The 17,838-nt window shown below is 47.0% G+C and overlaps 1 protein-coding gene across 6 annotated transcripts in view; it reads left to right on the top strand.

The window, feature by feature from the left end:
* IQSEC1 (IQ motif and Sec7 domain ArfGEF 1) overlaps positions 1–17,838 on the top strand; it is a 281,157-nt gene that overhangs the window by 127,407 nt on the left and 135,912 nt on the right. For 4 of the 6 annotated variants that reach the window (XM_069027864.1, XM_069027865.1, XM_069027867.1 and 1 more), the window contains one exon: positions 16,579–16,623. The exons of the other annotated variants lie outside the window; for them this stretch is intronic. In XM_069027864.1, coding sequence (XP_068883965.1) covers positions 16,579–16,623 — 45 coding nt within the window. The remainder of the gene's footprint in view (positions 1–16,578; positions 16,624–17,838) is intronic. 6 annotated transcript variants of the gene reach the window in all.

The raw sequence follows: 17,838 nt of genomic DNA on the forward strand, positions 1-17,838 counted from the left end.
ACCCGCAGAAGAGGAATGTGTGTGTTGGGCATTTCCAGTGGAATGTGGGCAGTGAAAACACACAGGGAAAGTTCTGAGCATGTTAAAAGTAAAGGAGCCATGGCCACATTAGGCTGGGTATGTATAGAACTACTTAATGTAATTGTTCTCATGGGAAGAACAGAAATGGTCCTTTCAAAGCACTGTTCTTCTCAGAGTTTAAGTCGTCAGCGTTGGCCTTGGCTCGTTGGGCTGTTCTTTCCTGTGTGGAGAGTCCTGTCTCTGAGACAGAAATGGGTGAACTGGGTGGTGCTTACAAACAACTCACACTATTTGTGGATTTGAAAACAAAAGCAAACAAATTTCAAGCTGAATTTTCCTAATGCTGTTCCCTGTGATTCTCTTCCTCTGTCTCTCTTCTTTCTTGCCCCCCCCCTTCCTCGGCAGGGAAGATAGTGTCCTGCACCAGTTCTGCTGTCCACCTTCGGGGTCTAGTAGCCCATCCTCAAGATAACAGCGAAGCTGGGGGTCGCTGGGTGCAGTCAGTGCTCCACCTGTACAGTCCATCTCTCCTCTCCTCTCTTTCTGGTGTGTATGGACTGGCACTGCACGGATGCCGTGGGATCCCCGTGCTGCCAGTTTGAGTAATGCCTCCTCTCCAGGCCTCCCCACAGCTCTCTCCTCCTGCCCAGTGCTGAGAACACACGCCAGCTGTAAACAGATTCCTCAAATGCACAGTTTATTTTGAACTAAAATAAACAGTACCATAAGTCCTGAGGTGTAGTGTGAGTTTTGTTGCTGTCTGTTCGTGGCTGTGTGCTGTGGAGGGCACAGCCCAACGGGATTTCTTCTCTCCCAGATGTGGGGTGGGAGGGAGCTGTTGTGAGAGTCTGTATTAGGCTGTTTAAGTTTGTTTCAAGGTTGGGCAAACACCAGCATGTGACATTTTATGGATGTTACTGCACAGAGATTTAACCCTTCTTCCTTTCCTTTGTGCTGGTTCTGAGGAGCCAGCACATTTCTGTTGTGGCAGCAGATCCTCTCTCCATGTCTGCTTCCATCCTAAGCTGCTTTGAGCTCTGTCCTCTCCTTTCCTTGGCCTTTGTGCAAGTCTTGGATCAACCAAAGCACCAGATCATTGCTCGTGTGCTTCTATTGCCTCATCAGTGAAAATATTTCCCTCAAAGCTGTGCACAAGGCTTGTGCACAGGGAATGAACTTGCAGCTGAACACCCCATGAGTGCAGCTGGATAAACGAGAGTGTGTCCATGGGTGTACAAGTTCCCACTGCCCAGAAGGGTCTTTGTTGGCTACACCTTTCCAGACACATCCCATGGCTCTAAAATAGCCAGTGAATTTCTGCTGGCTGGGTCTTCCAAACATAACCAGTCCAAGCAGGTATACCAAGGAACAGAATTTCTCTGCAGTGGCATTTACTACCCTGAAAATAGCAAGGAAGAGTGATTGGGAGAGGAGAAAAAGACTCTTAAATCTGTAGTTGCTATCATGAGGTAAAATAATGCTCCACACTGTCTGGGGCTCGTGTAGAGGCAGAGGTGGCTTGATGCAGGGTGGAAAGCAGGTATTTATTTGTACTTGTGTGTGGCTTTGAGGATGGGATAAAAGGAGAATCACCAGGATCAAGGGGGGAGAACTGTGAAGGCAGCTTGAGGCTCACTCTCATCTTTACAATGTGTTTTTTCCCCCAATGGATTCTCTATAAAACCAGAATATGGGTTATTTGCTTTTCTGTGAGGTTTGATCCACTGTCTCTACCCTTGCTGTGTAATGCTTCCTTGTGCTATGACTGTGCAGTGTCCCAGGCCTGGGGAAGGATTTGCTGGCACAAGAATAATCTGCCTTCATGATTTTTCAAGTTTTTCTGCATCATTTCTGCTCACTGGTCACACTCTGTGGCTGCTGCTGTTCTTTGGTATTGAACATTCTTAGTTTCCCGTGTGTCTGAATCAGTTTTCATTACAATATAAAGAAAGAACTTCCCTTCCCACTGTACAATTTCAAAATAATGTATGCAGAAAATAGTGTAGTGGGTGAGTGCAGTTCATTATATCCCTGGATATATATCCTGCTCTGATGTTTACTGGGCAGGGTGAAACACTGAAATGTTTGAACACTGCTCACCATTTGGGTCTTTTACTCTGTAATTAAGAGTTTCTCAGAGTTGCTTCCCGAAGATAGAAGCAGTAGGAATTTCTGATATTTTGACTTGCTTATCTCCCTCCCAGACATAAACAGTGATTACCACTCTCTCCTCAGTGTACTGAACTCTGGAGCACTGTAATTATTCCCTTCCAGAGGGGAAGGTTTGTCCAATCTTCCAGTGAGTACCTTTTATCTATTTGTGCACAGGAAAACAAAGAAGCAAGACTGATTTAAGCGTGCAAATTAAACCCCAGCCTGAAGAGCCGGGGGGTGATTATCCTGAAAGTGGCTGCAGTTAATGATGGGTCTCAGGAGAAAAAGAAGGCAAAGCCTGACCAGCCTTATTGGCTGTCACAGGACACTGGCATGGGGTGTTTCTATCCCACAGTTTTCCAGTTAAGGGGAAATAAGGTCATTAGGGGTTGCTGGGATTTGGAGCAGTTTGAGTTTGTAGCTGTAGTATCCCTGAACTGTGGCATTTTCTCTTCAGGAACATACAGAGAGCTGACCTTCCCTGGTGCAGTGGAAGCCAGAAATGCAGGAGTAAACATTTCCCTCTTTGAATAAATCATGGCTGGCTAAATAAAACATGCTGTGCATCTCTGGGCTTAGCAGCAGAGCCTGGTAGGGGCTCTCTTACTTAACCAGAGTTAGGAGTAGATGACCTAAAATGCTGCATGTTATTATAAAACAGAGAAAGGTACCAGCAGAAAAATTCCCATTCCTAGGTGAATTTGTACTGTTTTTATGAAGACTGTTTTCTTGTGCATTTTGGAATGGAAGGTGAAGTAGAAATGGCATTTTTCTTATTTTTTTTCTTATTTTCTCCTTCCATGAACTCAGAGGGCTGAATAAGCTGCTGCTTTGGGGGAATTCAGATGGGGAGCTTCTGCTTCGGCACCTTTAGGCACTTGCACCGTTTTGGATCAGGCTGGTTTGGTTTTCTTCTGCAGTGTGGAGTTCTCCTTTGCAAACATATTCAAAAAAAAAACCAAACCTCTTCCATGGTTTTGCCTGGAACCGGTGGGTGAGACTCCAGCTTTGCAGAGCAAGCACTGCCTTGCTGTTGTTTTCTGCACTTGTATTATTTTCTCTCCATAACCAACCGTGGGAAGTCACTAAAACAGCTCAGGGCAGCGTGTGGACACCCTGGGCTGGCATGGGATGGATTTTTGTGCACCACTAGATGGAGCAAAAACAAACAAACAAACAAACCAAACCCGTTCAACTGAGATGAATTAAGATATTCATATCCCAAAGAAGATTTTAACTAGCTGAAGGAAAATATTGTGTAATGTAGGAGAAGAAATGATCCCTGAAAAATGCAGCAGGGTGTAGATCTATCACAGCTGCAGTCAAGGTTTTAAGATTCTCCCTTAGCCAAGCCAGCAGCTCTGTCATGGAATATGGATTGCCACCACTCCAGGCAGCTCAGGGTTCATGAGGAGCTGGAATTATGAAGTAATTTATGGCCGAGGGAGCTCCTTCCTTGAGCAGGTGCCCAGGGATGGCAATGCCACCGGAATGGAGCAGCACTGGGACAGCACTTGAGGTCACCGGCCAGAGGTGGGCACTTGGCTGCTCGGAATTCCCTGCTTGGAAAGGCTGAGCCCCCTCTGGACCCCCCTGAGCCACAGTTTTGCCAGGGGGACATTTGTGTTCTGGGATATTTATTTGCCAGACGAACCATTTTGACGGGCAGCACCAATTCCTTTTTCACCTCAAATACCGAAATGGAGCAGGGAGTTCTGAGAAAATACAACCCCAAAAATACATATACACAAGCATTTGTGGCGGTACTCGCTGTCTTTATGTTGTGCCAGGACTGCGTGCGGTGGTGGTAGAATTTTTGGGGTTTTTTTGCAATAATTGACTATTTCCTGGCGTGGGGGCTAGAGGGAGCTCCAATGCAGCCTTCCCAAAGCTTTCCCGGTAAGTCCCTCCTGCCTGGCTTAGTCCATGGAGCTGCAGAGGACAGGAGGGAGGAAGCCAGCTCGATGTACTTCTGACTGTGTGACCACTGGAGATGGGATATATGGATATATAGATGCATATACGCCAGGATGCCCTATAGTCAATGCTGTTTGCATATTTTATCACAATTATCAAAAAGGTTGTCTATAAATGTTATAATTATTACCCTAAATACACGGTTGGTTTGTGCCCCACCTCTCTGCAGTGCCAGGATATGTCCCAGGGAAGGTTTGCGTTTAACAGCACAGGAAAAGCCACGGGGGGTGTTTCACATCCCACTGTCACGGGTGGTTCTGTAGGAAGGGGTATGAGAACAAGGCAGACCCACAGCAGTACCTCTCCTAGGCTAGCAGGTTTTCAAATAAAGAAATTGGTAATTAAAAGGTATGGAACAATATGATCCTATAGATTTTATTATGTCTATATAGACTGATCTGCTGTCAAAGCAGCAGAAAAAACAGGTTTATTATTCTATCTCCACTGAAGTAATTTATAATAGTTTAGTTAAGAGAACCACACCTGTATTTACAAGGTGTTTGGCATTCTGAACCTTTCCTCTCATTTTTTGTGACATGGTTTATGGCATGGGGGTGTTCAGGTGGAAGCTGGACTTGATGATCCTGGAGGTCTTTTCCAACCTCAGTGATTCTGTGGTTTCCCATTTTCATTTAACTCCCCAAACTGCAGCAGCTGAATGGGGCTGGGAGGACCCTGGCCAGGAGGGGCTGGGCTGAACAGCACCAGGGGTTTATCCCCCTTCCCCGGGTGTTTATCCCCATTCCCCAGGGGTTTATCCCCCTTCCCCGGGTGTTTATCCCCCTTCCCCAGGGGGTTATCCCCCTTCCCCAGGGGTTTATCCCTCTTCCCCAGGTCTTTATCCCCATTCCCCAGGGGTTTATCCCCTTCTCCGGGTGTTTATCCCCTACTCTGGGTGTTTATCCCCATTCCCTGGGTGTTTATCCCCCTACTCTAGGTGTTTATCCCCATTCCCCGGTGTTTATCCCCATTCCCCGGGAGTTTTTCCCCATTCCCCGGTGTTTATCCCCTTCCCTCCCCTGCTGCCTCGCTCTCCTGGCAGAGGGAAGGGGCTCTGGGTGTTCAGGATGAGCCCAGGCTGCCGGGCAGGGAGCTGGGGGCTCCAGGGCCCAGCTCCTCATTGGGATCAGGGATCACTCCTTGTGATGAGCTGCCACAAATGGATGGATGAGGAAAGAGAACTGCACTGAGTCCATCCACGAGGAGAAATGCCATTAATGAGTTGAGGGAGTTTTTCTGGCTGTGTCTGGATCCACTCCAGCCTCCTGCTCCCGGCTGCGAGCTGACCTTTTGTGACTCAGCCCTGCTGCCATCCGGCTCCTTCCCTGCAACCCGGAGATGTCCAGGCAGTGACCTCCAAAGAGACCTTGGGGACCTTCTTGGGGATGGGAGGGACTCGTCAGAGCCAGTCAGTTTTGGTTTCAGCAGCAGAATGCAACAGGGTCAGAAGGAGAGATGAGCTGTGCAGCTGATGCAGAATGAAACAGAATCACAGCGTGGGTTGGGCTGGAAGGGACCTTAAAAATCATCCAGTCCCACCCCTGCCATGGGCAGGGACACCTCCCCTAGACCAGGCTGCTCAGGCCCCACCCAGCATGTTTTGGTTCCATCATGAGTGCGAGGCAAGCATTTGGTGTTAAAACTTTTATGAAATAAAGGTGCTGATAGGGGGGGTTCCACGGACCCTGACGAGCAAAAGCCTCCTCCACGTGCCCAGATAACACCTTTATGTGCCATTAATGTTTTATCCCAGTCATTTCTGTAAAATGCAGGTGTTGCTGTTTTCCCTTTAGACCTGAGATTTGAGAAAATTTGAAAATAATTATCTGTATTTTCTAAACAAGCTGGGATGCTGGAATTCCAAACAACCAAAAGCTGTTTCTTTGATTTATGTTTACTTCCCATATTCAAGTGAAAATTTGCAAAACACTGTAATGAAAATATGTCCCTTTCTAATTTCTAGTGGTTCAAGCAAGTCCTTCCTGTTCCATACCCATTCAATTATTTAGCTTTTTTTTATGTTATTTGTGTGCTCTTTGGCCTTTGCTGAGCTTTGGCTGATGCATTCCTAGAACAAATGCATAAAATCAACCCGATTTATGACCCGTTAATGTAAGCATTTTATCCTAAAGAAATTATGTCACATCTCATTCACCTCTGAAATTTTTTTTTCAAGCCAATCACTGGAGCATTGCACACCTGAAAATGGGATAGCGTTGAAATCCATCTTGCTCTCTTCAATTAAATTCATTTTTACAGAGAATTCAATTAGTTGTAATTGCTGCTTTATGACACGCTTTTGCCAGGGGCTGGGGTGGTAGGATAATTAATCTCGATCAGGAAATGTTGCTCAAATCATTTTCCTTTGTCACCCAGCGAGGGGTGTGATTAATCAGGAGCTGTCTCAGAGCGCGGGCGGCTCTGCCGGCGTTGTCCTGGCCGTGGCAGATGGCCCTGGCAAACCAGTTTGGTTACTGGGGTCACGGAGGGTCTGCTAAAGCCACCTCCCTGCGTCCTTTGTTAGGGGGACTCCCAGCTGTGCCCAGCACTCTCAGCTTCACCAGCGCTGCAGGTGCCTCCAGCATCCAGCCTGGGGTTGAGGGGCTCTCCACGTGCCCGGAGCTCTGCAGGAGCCCACCAGGACACGTCTTCTGCTTTGTAGCTTCAGTATTGAGTCATCTGTTTAAAATTGTTCTTCTTTTTGGTTTGAGCTTTCTGGTTCGAGCTTTTTGGGAGCTCACTGGAAGTTGTGTGTTTAATTTTATGCTGGATTCCAAGGGAGACATGGACAGGAGTAGTCCTTGGGTCAATTACTTCAGTGCTTTGAGGGAAGGAAACAGCCAGGGCTAAGGCGAGGAAGCAGCCACTGCTTTTAAAAGTAAAGCTGAAAACAACAAATAGGCCTTATCAACTCATTGGTTGTTCTTCATCATAGACTGAAGGATGATCAAAGAGCCGTGAAGGGAGGCAGAGGTTTATGGGTGTAGTGGAGCAGCAGGAAACCCATGACTTCATTCCAGATGAGGCCAAATGAATGCTGAGCTTGGCTTTCAAGTTTCATTTAAGGACCTGTCTCGGCCACAACACACAGTCCCCCTGCAGAAAGCCCACAGTTGCCTCAGCCAGGAGCAGGAACAGTTGGGAGGCAGTTTTTGTTAGTGTCCGTGTAAGATGCTTTATCTGTAACCTGGAGTGTGAAAATGTGGGGCTCTGGGGGCTAAAACTGGAGAAGTGGTGCCTCCTCCAGCCAGATGTGCAGGTTTCTGCCAGGTCTTTGTTCCGTCTCTGGTGTGGAGAAGTTAAATGGCGAAATGGTCTCTGAGTAACAAACTGAGGAGTGGGGAAGACTCATTTAAAGCTTACTTTGACATTTTCCTTCCATGTCCTTTGTGTTTTGAGGGCTTTTCCAAAACAATTTCTGTACTGTGTGTGCAGGTGAATATACACAGAGCATTTTCCAGGTGTGGGTGGCCTCCAAACACATCCAGCTGCATCCAGGGGGCAGCCAGAACCTTTGGATGCATCTGGGACTGCATACCCTGATCTCTGGGTTTGCACTGAAGCTGCACGAGTTCTCGTGGGTACCAAGGCACCCTGAACTCGTAAATACTGGAATTTAGGATGAGTGTGGGAAGCACTTGTGAGCTCTTGAATTGTGTAAATCCCATGGTCATCTTATTGTGGTTTCAACTGGCTCCTTTTAGTATGAAAATTCATGGCAGGGAAAATTACTATTTCAGTAAATTGATAAAAATAAACTGCCAGTTAGCTGAAAAATCCTTTTTCCTTTCAGTTGAGGAGCTGCTCTGTAGTTCCCCATCCCTTTCCCAGCACACACACCACTAACCCCACGTTTTGTTGTTTGGCCACAGACCTGCTGACGTAGCTCCAGTTGGGTTTGGGTTTGGATGCTATGCTGGTTTGCTAATTGCATGTTATCTAACTTCAGTTTGTAAGCCTTTGCTTCCAGAAAGCAATGATGCTTTTGAAAAAATCCAACCCTGTTTTCAGCCTGTAGGTTTGAGCCTACAGAGGAGTTTGATCGCTGAAACACTGACTGTGCATGTGGAGTGATAAAGAGGGTGTTTTCTCTCCTTAAAAAAAAGGAGCATCATAACCTCTGTCAGACTGATAGAGTGCACTGGAATTTAAGCCATTGAATCTGCTTACGTGAAATATCTCTGTCAATTTTCCTTTTGAGAAATGATGGGATTAAGATAATAGATGCAGCTTTACTGAATAACAGGGAAGCAGCATATCGACTGTAGGTCTTTGGATGTACTTGGCAGCGTGTGTAAACTCTGTACATTTCCTGGGAAACAAAAGAGGGATGCTCATTGATCCACAGTATCTTGTAATGTGCTGCTTCTGTGAAATGCTGGGTGATCACAGGAGAACAGCACTGGCGTGCAGGGGAATATTCATTGACTGGGAGGGGATGCATTGAAATAGGTCGAGAGTCATGTGAATTCTGAAATGGCAACGCTGATGGTTCTGGAGAGCTGCAGGAACGAATGGCTTTGTCATGGTAGGTGATAAATGAGCCCTGGCAGTGCAGGCTGGGCTCCTGCTGCCTGTGGATCTGGGAGAGGGAACAGGCTCCTCTCCAGCCCCGCTGTTCTCCTGTCCCTGTGGGAGCTCCCACAGGATGCAGAGTGCAGGGAGCTGCTCCAGCTGCAGATGTGTCCCAGCTCCCACTCCGAGCTGGGCATGTAGGGGCTGCTGATGGGAAGGTGAGAAACAAACCTTTAGCCTATAAACCAGGGGAAGCTGGAGTGGGATCTGTCCCTGAGGTGCCAGCAGGAACTGTCACAGTGTGCTCAAACACACCTGCAGCACTTGCACCCTACAGGAACAGGCTCAGTTTCGAGTGATGCTGTTTTAAGTCTGTCTTAGGATACGATGTGGTGTGGCCAGTTTGGGGTGTGTTCCTTTTGTCTTCACTTTGGTGAGGTTTTTACTCTCCACTGCATCACTTGCACAGAGCTGCTGGAAGCTGTTTTGGAGGACAGTGATGGAGCTGGCAAAAGGAGACGTGAGATTCAAACACCAGTTGCACATCCAGTTCAGTTTTACTCACCAGCCCATGTTTTCTGTTGTTTTTCGGTGGGGTGATCTCAAATGCCATGGGAGGATACTTGGAGGATCAGGATGTTTGTGCCCCCGGGTGGGTCCTGGTGGGGGGAACTCTGCAGGGTGTCCCTCTCTGCTGAGACTGGGCTGTTTGCTGGGGTTTTGCTCACACAGAGTGGAGCAGTTTGCCTCACTCAGGTACTCTCAGTGCTCCATTCACAGTCAGCAAGGAACCTTTCACATAATGTGAAAGTGCTTTGAGATTTGTGGCTCTCACAAGCATCACTTTCTGTGCAGATGATACACAAACAAAAAGGGAAAGCTGCTGCTGGCCAGGGGCACCAGTGAGGACTTGTGGTGGAGAGCATGTCTGTCCAACCATGTTGTTGAACAAGACGTTTTCAAACACTTCAGCTCTCAGATTACATTGGCAGGCTGGACCTTGGCCTCACAGGGGATTAAACATAGATCTGGAAGCTTTAATGTCTTCAAATTGAGTTATATACAATTGGCTGCTGCTATCCCAACGCTCCTTCTCTTCCTTCTTTGGAAAACCTCAATTCCCACGTCGCATGTACGGGTTGGGTTTGTTGTCAAGGTTCTAAATTTGAGTGGCAAATAGTAGTGCAGCTTGTTAATAAGCATATGATCTCTGTGTAACTCTGGGAATAAGTGCAATTTAAATGATGGGCTTCAATTCTAGCGAAGCCAAAACCGCATCACTGCAATATTGTAATAGGAAATCAGTTCCTCTGGCAAGATAGCACCTTGAAAAACAATGCTGGGTAGGTGTTCAGCAGGTAATAAATTCTAAACTGCTTCTTGTCATTGGGGTGGGTCCCTGATAAAGACTTTTTTTTCTCAGAGTTCAGGACCTGGGGTCTTTGCAAAACTCAGCAGAAGGCTGGGCTGCCTGAATACCAGGCAGACACAGCAGTGAAATCCTAAACAACAGGGCCATTACGCTCCAGGTGTTATTGTTGGAGTTAATTTTTCAAGTATCATTTTCACTGTACGGCATGTGCGTTACCACAAAACACAAATTACAGCATTTCTGCTAAAAGAAACTTCTCCAGGTCCCCCCATTGTTACTCCTGCAGACAGCTCTAGGAATGCAGGTCCCAAGTTTGCAAGCACAAATGGGCTTTATTTAGTGTAATTCTGTTGTCCCTGCTCAGAAATTCAATTTTACTTTTGCACAGTGTTCTGAAATTAATTAAGCCAGCTGAGCCTTGCTAGTCTGGCTATTTCCTCCTGGCTTTCAGGGTCATGTTTGGCCTTGTTGCCTAGACACTGCTTTTCTTCCAGATCGAAAATCTCTTTGAGATGCTGTGATTATATTTTGGTTTGGAGAGCATGTGGTAAAAATGAGTGCTCAGGCACACTTCTGTGTGAGTGCCTGGGGCAAACAAGCCGTGCTCAGAGGACAGGGGATAGGAGATTTCCAACTTGGAGCTGGTTTCCATTCCCAATGCTGGGAGCACTCTAGAGCCAGCAAGGGTCCAGCACATTCCCAGCCTTGGGAATGCAAGTCACTTGAGCCCCAAGCAAGGAAAGCTTTTTGTTTCTAAGAGCAGCATTAAGCACGTGTTTAAATACTTTCTCGTCTAAAGGGTTCATTAAAATATTTGGAACAAAATGTGTGAAGCGAAAATGAGAAGCAGGAATTTCCAGGGTATCCTTTAAGGCCCTTCCCTCTGAAAGCTGCCTCTCCCTAGGTGAGCAGTGCCAGTTCTTAAATGGTCTGTCCCACAGAAAGGCTTAACTTGAAGTGTATTTTCAGGTGGTGTTCCAGTGACTGCTATCAGCCGAGTGCTGCTTCCCCCTGCCCTGCCTACCCACGCAGCCCTGCGGAATCCTCTGCAGCGGGGCTGTTCTACTTTTAGATCTACAGTCAGACAGGTTTGCTGAATTGGACCTGCTGAATGCAGCTGCCAGAGGCATTCCAGCTTCCCTGCGAGCCTCTGCCTGTGCTCCATCCCTGCTTTGTCACTGCAGTGTCCCAGGGAAGGGAACGATGGCGCGGCAGGGACGGCGTGGGAACATCGCTGCATCCATCCAGGCCACCGTGGCTGGCAGTGGTCCATGGCAGTGCCAAGGCCAGGGGACAGGAGGAGGGCAGGCACTGCCCTGCCTTTGGTGCCTGGCAGTGCCTGGAGTCACTCACACTGCACTAATTAATGCAGGCCACGGCTGCACATCTGATAAACGGCGCTCCAGACAGAGCCACCTCCCTGCAGGGCTCCTGGCCACACATCCATCAGATTGCTCCCAGTTCTGAGAGGAGACCAAGCTCCTCATTAGTCTCTACTCCATGATATTCAAATGAGAATTTCCCACAGCTTGTTCCTTCAGGGCCATTTGTTCGGGAGATCAGGCGAAGGAGTGGGACAGGAGCTGAACTGCCAGGCCCTGGGTCCCTTGAGCTTGGGGCACTTTGGGGTTTTCTGGGAACGTGTCCTCCCTGATGGCTTGGCAGATCTCTGCCAAGGGATGTGAAGGAAGGATTTTCTTTGAATGGCTGGATTATCATTTCCAGTTTTGTTTCTGAGGGGTGGGGTGTCCCGGCTGAGTACAATCCTTCTGTCACCTTCTTTTTGCCTCTTGGGATTGGATGCTTTGGGCTTTCCTTCCAAATGGAGCACTGAGACTGGGATTCAGGGTGTGCCAGACCATCCTCAAGCAAGGGTAAAGATTTTCATTTGGTGAAGCTGCACTTTGGCGTATAAAGAAATAATTTAGTCCTCCTTGGTACACGAACACGTGGAGAATCACAGCACCAGCCTGCAGCGAGCAGGTTTCCCTTTCTTCCGTGAGCTGCCAGCTCCTAGGAAGAAACTGTGCCAAGCAGCAGCAATTATTCACTGAGCAACACCCCAGACAGGGTCTTAAATATTTAATGTATTATTCTGCATTCCTTCCCTCAGTGTGAGAGGGATGCAGTACCACAGTGCTGCGAGCACCGAGGCTCTGACAGAGCTCAGAGCTGCCTTTTCCCCTCACACCCCCTCTGAGCTGCTGTCTGCATACAGCATATCTTTGTACTCTGATGCTCCAAGTGAATCTCCCTTCTTAGCCAAAAGATGATATATTTAAGCAGTCTTTATTTCGGATCAAGCTGGGGGTTTGCTTCAACTGCAATTATTTCTTCTGTCACTGCTGTGCGTTTCCATGCCAGAAGAATATCTTGGCTTTTCTCAAATTGGATCTTTTTCTGGCTGCTTGCACGATGTGTGCTTGTGCTGTGTGGTTATTTGTAGCCTCTGCCAGCAGTAAGAGAGGTAGTGCTGGGGTCTCCTCTGTCCTCTGGTGAACAGCTAATGAAGCAGTTGCAGCCGTCTGCACTGATGGGAAGGGACTTTCCCAACCCAGCTCAGCATTATGCAGGCAAATTGAGCCCCGAGGACTGGAAGCTGCCCAAGGGACCCTGAGGAGGGGAGGCAGCTGGACTGAGCCATCAGTGTGGGCACTCCCCCAGGATTATCCACTCAGCCCAGTAAGAACCTCCTCAGAACTTTGCCCTCCGTCAAGAGAGGTAAAAGCAAGGCTGATGCAGGGACAGGGGCTGGGCTGTGGAGTGGCTGTCCCTGTCCGCCTGCCTCAGCAAGAGCACAGCTCTGGGTGGCTCTGCCACACTGGGGCTTGCTGCAGGCACAGGGGCATCTTCCAAATGCCTCAGAGAAACACTGTCACCACTCCACACGGAGAGGCAGGAGCTGAAGGGTTCTGTAGCAGTCCCAGATCAAAAGCACTCCTTGTCTGTCGTCACAGCTGAGCAAAGCACCACTGCAGGTTGTCAATCCTCCAGCGTTCATTGCCTACCCTCTCCACGTCACGCAACATAAGGAGCTCCATCTCAGACTATTTCCAAAATAATCTTCAGTTATACTGATTTTTGTATTCACAAAAAAGTTTCTTTCATCACAAAAAAAGCAAAATAAACCAGAGCTTTGTATCATGGCTCAAGGTGCCAAGAGCCAGTTGTGTGTTCGCTTCAATCTGCTAAAACGTTGTGGAATAGGACCTTTCAGACACCCAATTGCTGGGAGTGCTCTCTGCTCACCACAGAGTGCCCACAGCAAGAGTCAGAGCCTGTGGCCTTGTTCTGTGCTCCAGGACAGAACTCTTGACTAGAACTGTGCTTACAGTTTTTGTGGATACCAAAAGCTCACTGTCTGAATTTTAGACCAATGATTTCTTGGAAATATTTGTGTTTCCTCCTGCATGATGCCCTGCAGAAGTGGGCTGGTCACAGTTCCTGTGCTGATGGACACAGATGGAAGCTCTAGGCAAGCTCCTCATCCAGGAGCTGTGGATATCCATACTTTAGATAATCCTTTTAGCCTTGAAAGCAGTTGTTCTTACCAACAATTACACACTTTCTTCAGGTTTCATGCTGACCACGTTAGCACCACCATGTGCCCAGTTTAGTTACAGTCCATGCCACCATTCCTCTGCCTTTTCCCTGAAATGTCAGGAATTTGCATGATGAGGAGATGTCCTTCAGCTGAGCCACGAGTGAAACTGGGGCACATCTCCTCCAGTCCCCTCCTGGAAGGACCTTGCAAACCCCACGGAAACAAACTGGAGATACAAAACAGCCCCGGGGTGGTTGGGGGCATTCCCTGGTAGTTCCAGGCAGTTCTGCAGTTTGTGCTCTGTGCTCTGTCTCAGCTCAGTTTTCACTCAAAGCCTTGGGCATGGTTCTGCAGTTAATGGCACTTTGGGAATTTTTTAAAATACCTCTATTAATACCAATGGAAATTGTAAATATATAGACAAGTCTGTTACATTTAACAATATCTTTTGAATGGCTTCATCATTAGTGTCTGTGCTTCTTTCTGGGCTACACTGAGCCAGTGGCCATTAGGAATAAACAGGATTGTCAGACCTTCCCGCTCACTTTCTTCACAGCAGTACAGTATTTTATTTTCCTGCCCGGTTAATTTGTTAAAAAGCAAAACAAACCCAAAAAACCTCATTTTGAAGTAACCTAAATGAGATATATTTTTATTATTCCTGAAGTGACCCTGTGTTCAATGAGATATTTGGTTTGCTGCAGCTTTCATGACATTGTGTTCAGAATCTGGGTTATTTTTATGTTTTAAATTAACTTTCCATCTTTGAGCAGTTTGGAAAGAAACCAAAAGACTTAAATGGGATTTTAGCTGGAAAGAAAGAAGGGGAGTGATGATGTGATTATACTAAAGTTATTCTATAAATTCAGTAAGAATTAACCAACTTTTTGTACCCCAAATCCGGATCTTTCGGTGTAATTTAAACTTTGTTTCTCCTGTTTTTGCTGGGGATTTTTGTGGCCACTAAACGTTGGTTTTCATGTTGTCAGAACTCCTGAGGTTTTTCACAATGCCAGGTTGAGTCTGTGGGTGGGTGGCCAGGTGAAAAGGTGGGCTGTGACAATTCTGGGGGTGTAGCCCTCCTTTATAGGACTTGTTTTCCATCCTTCTCCCCACTGTGATCTGTGTGGGGATCCATCTCATCCAGGGGATTTCTCCACACCAGCTCCAGAAGCTTTTCCTGTCTTTGACACTGTTTCTACATCTGATCTTCACCTTAAAACCCCTCACATATAAGTTGCACCAGGGGAGGTCTAGGTGGAATATTAGGAGAAACTTCTTCCCTGGAAGTGTTGACAAGCAGTGGCACAGGCTGCCCAGGGCAGTGCTGGGATCAGCATCCCTGGGAGTGCTCAGAAAACATCCGGATGGGGTGCTGAGGGACATGGTTTGATGGACCTGGCAGTGCCAGGGGAATGGTCGGACTCACCCTTGGGGTCTTTCCCAACCTTGATGAGCCTGTGATTTGTGACTCTTAAGAGGGGATTTTTGCTGGGAGCCGTGCTTCTCCTGTGTGTTTTTAGATACAGAAAGACTTGTGCCTCTCCTGACCGAGGGTTTGGGTGCTGGGGAGCTGCCTTGGGTGCCTGAGCCCAGGAGGGAAAACCGGGAATCCTGATGAAGCTGTCATCCTGCTCCTTGGGATTGTGTCAGGAGTCCCCGAGGTCAGGAGTGCTCAGAGCCAGTGGGCACCACAGTCAAGGGGTGGGGGCTAATCGCCGCTCATTAGCATCTCCTCTGCATGCACAGCACATCCCTGCTGCACAACCACGGCGTCTGAGAAATATTTATTTATAGCACCGAGGGCCAAAACTGCTCAGAGCAGATTTTCCTGCAAGTCTGGGTTGAAAAGCGAGGCAAAAAGCCGTGCTGAGTGAGCAGGCTGGCACCTCCACAGCACACGGAGGGACGCAGGAAACTTAATTAAAGTAAATGAAGCTCACCCTTTTCCGTTGTTAAACTAACACCAGCCACAAAGGCGGCATATGGGAGCCACCCCCGCAAAATTCATGGCTATTCACAAATCTTGAGCTGGTGAAGCAAACAAATTGCAGGGTGGCATAAGCTCCCCAAAGCTATTTTAAAGCTTTAGTTAAAAGCTATTCGTTCAATATGGTTTGTTTCCATTCCTGTGCAGCTAATTCCTGCTGCTTTTACGGCCTCCTCCCTTCACACCACCCTGTTTATTTTTGTAAGCAAATTAGGAATCTTGGGATTCAAAGTAAAGATTTGCCATTGATTTATGAATGCCCGTGTAAATATAATTAATGCAGTTCTAATGTGAATTTTATGAACCTCCACAGACTGTACATGTTTATGGCTATGTGAGCAAAGGCTGATCTATGGCCATTTGTGTAAGGGATGGAAATGGATAAGTGCAAGTAACCATTTAAAAATGATGGGGCTATGGCTGATGTTTTATTACAGATTGTGGGAAAACTGGCTTCTTCACCCTAAAAATGTAACTCTGTGTTATATATATATTATTGTAATAAACCTGGGGTCGTGCTCAGTGAGAGCAAGGGTAATTAGTAACACCACACTGCATGTTAAATATTGCTGCTCAAAAATCAGCGTACTCAGAGAACTTCCTCAGTGCTTACAATATCTCACCTGAACTTTGTGCTGCAATCGTTCTGCAGGACACCTCCACAGCTGCCTTTTTTGGGGAGAGAGCAGAAAGCTCCAGAGTGTAAAAGTCACTCACGTAGATACTTCTAGAATATTGAAAATTGATCAGGTTGTGACTAATTCAGACAAACATTTCTCTAATTCCCCTTTCTCTAATCTAGGAAAGGGCTGTTGGGTTTTTTGTTTGGGTACTTTTATTTACTCTCATGTTTAATGGCATGCTAAGTACTCTGAAATGTCAATAAGAAGGAGAAAAATGTAAAGTCGTTGATGTTTAAGGACATAACATTTTTGAATAGTTTATGCTTTTATTTTGGTTTATACTTTAATACTTTATAATTTTATTCTTTTGCTGTCACCTCAGGACTTCACTGGAAACAGGAAGCAGCATCTCAACTGACCCACTCAGGTACTGTAGCAATCATAGATGGTAGTTTTAGGTTTGAACTGACAGAAATGCCCTGCTCTGTATCAGCAGCACATCACACACCTTTATCTTGCAATGCACAGCCAGCAGAGGCACTGACTCAGTAGCTGGATTTTCCTAAGAGTGGATAATTTGCTCTTTTCCAGGATTTCCAACTTGAAATTCCATTCTAGTTCAAACCCTGTGTTTGTTCTCTGAGGAGCACGGAGGGGAGGGACAGAGGGTGTGCTTGTGCACAACCCATCTCCCTCTCAGATTTTTATGACCTTCGTGCTGACAATATTTGACCTGTCCCCCTGTCCTGGCAGGTCCGTGCTGCTCTGGGGAGCAGTTGTGTGGAGATGTCGCTCCTGCTTCTGCTGCTCAGCATTTTGATAAAAGCACCCACCCTTCAGAGAGCTCTGTCACAGGAGGCACTGCCAGAGCTGGGGTTTTACTTTGATCACTCCATTTAGAAAGAAATGCTTAGCCCTGTTAACACTGCATATCAGATGGGTACCTTGCATCTTTTATTCTCATCCTTGCACGTTGAAAAGTGCATCAAAGGCGCAGACTTCCTTTGATAAGGCTAGGGCAGAGTCCCTCCCTCTCCAACTGGCAGCTGTTTTGGTACAAGTCTTCCTTTGGAGATGTTCTGGGTTGAGGATGTGACTTTTTCCCACATGATGTCATTTTAGCCTTGCTTGAACAAAACGGTGGGAGCTGTTCTGCTTAATCTTATTCAAATCAAGGCCCCTCTGTAATTAATCTTCTATTATTATCCAGTGTAAAGTCTTCTGAAAGTGAAGCATTTGCCCTGTTACCATTTCCTAAGCAGCCATCCCCTCTGCTGTGATATTCCCTTTGTCCTCAGCACAGCAACACTGGGCCACGTTCAGTCCCCACTGTACTTCTGTCCCATTCCCAGTGTGATGGGAACACTGGGCCTTTGTCTGCCAGGACAATGCAGGGAACAATCCCAACTTCCCCTGGCTCTGCTCCTCTGCAAATTTATTTTAGTGAGAGCATCGTGATGCTGGTGTGTGATTTACCAGAGCCAGGTATTGCTGCCACCTTTATTGCAGGCTGGAAATAGATTTTATTACAATGTTTTTCCTCCCATTGAGTATTTTTTTCCATGGGAAGGTATCAGTGAGGAACATGGAAGAATTAGATGCATGCAGTAAATCCTTTTGAATGTTGGGCTGAAATAGTGTC

Source organism: Aphelocoma coerulescens, chromosome 12 (genome assembly GCF_041296385.1).
Source record: "Aphelocoma coerulescens isolate FSJ_1873_10779 chromosome 12, UR_Acoe_1.0, whole genome shotgun sequence".
Lineage (NCBI taxonomy): Eukaryota > Metazoa > Chordata > Aves > Passeriformes > Corvidae > Aphelocoma > Aphelocoma coerulescens.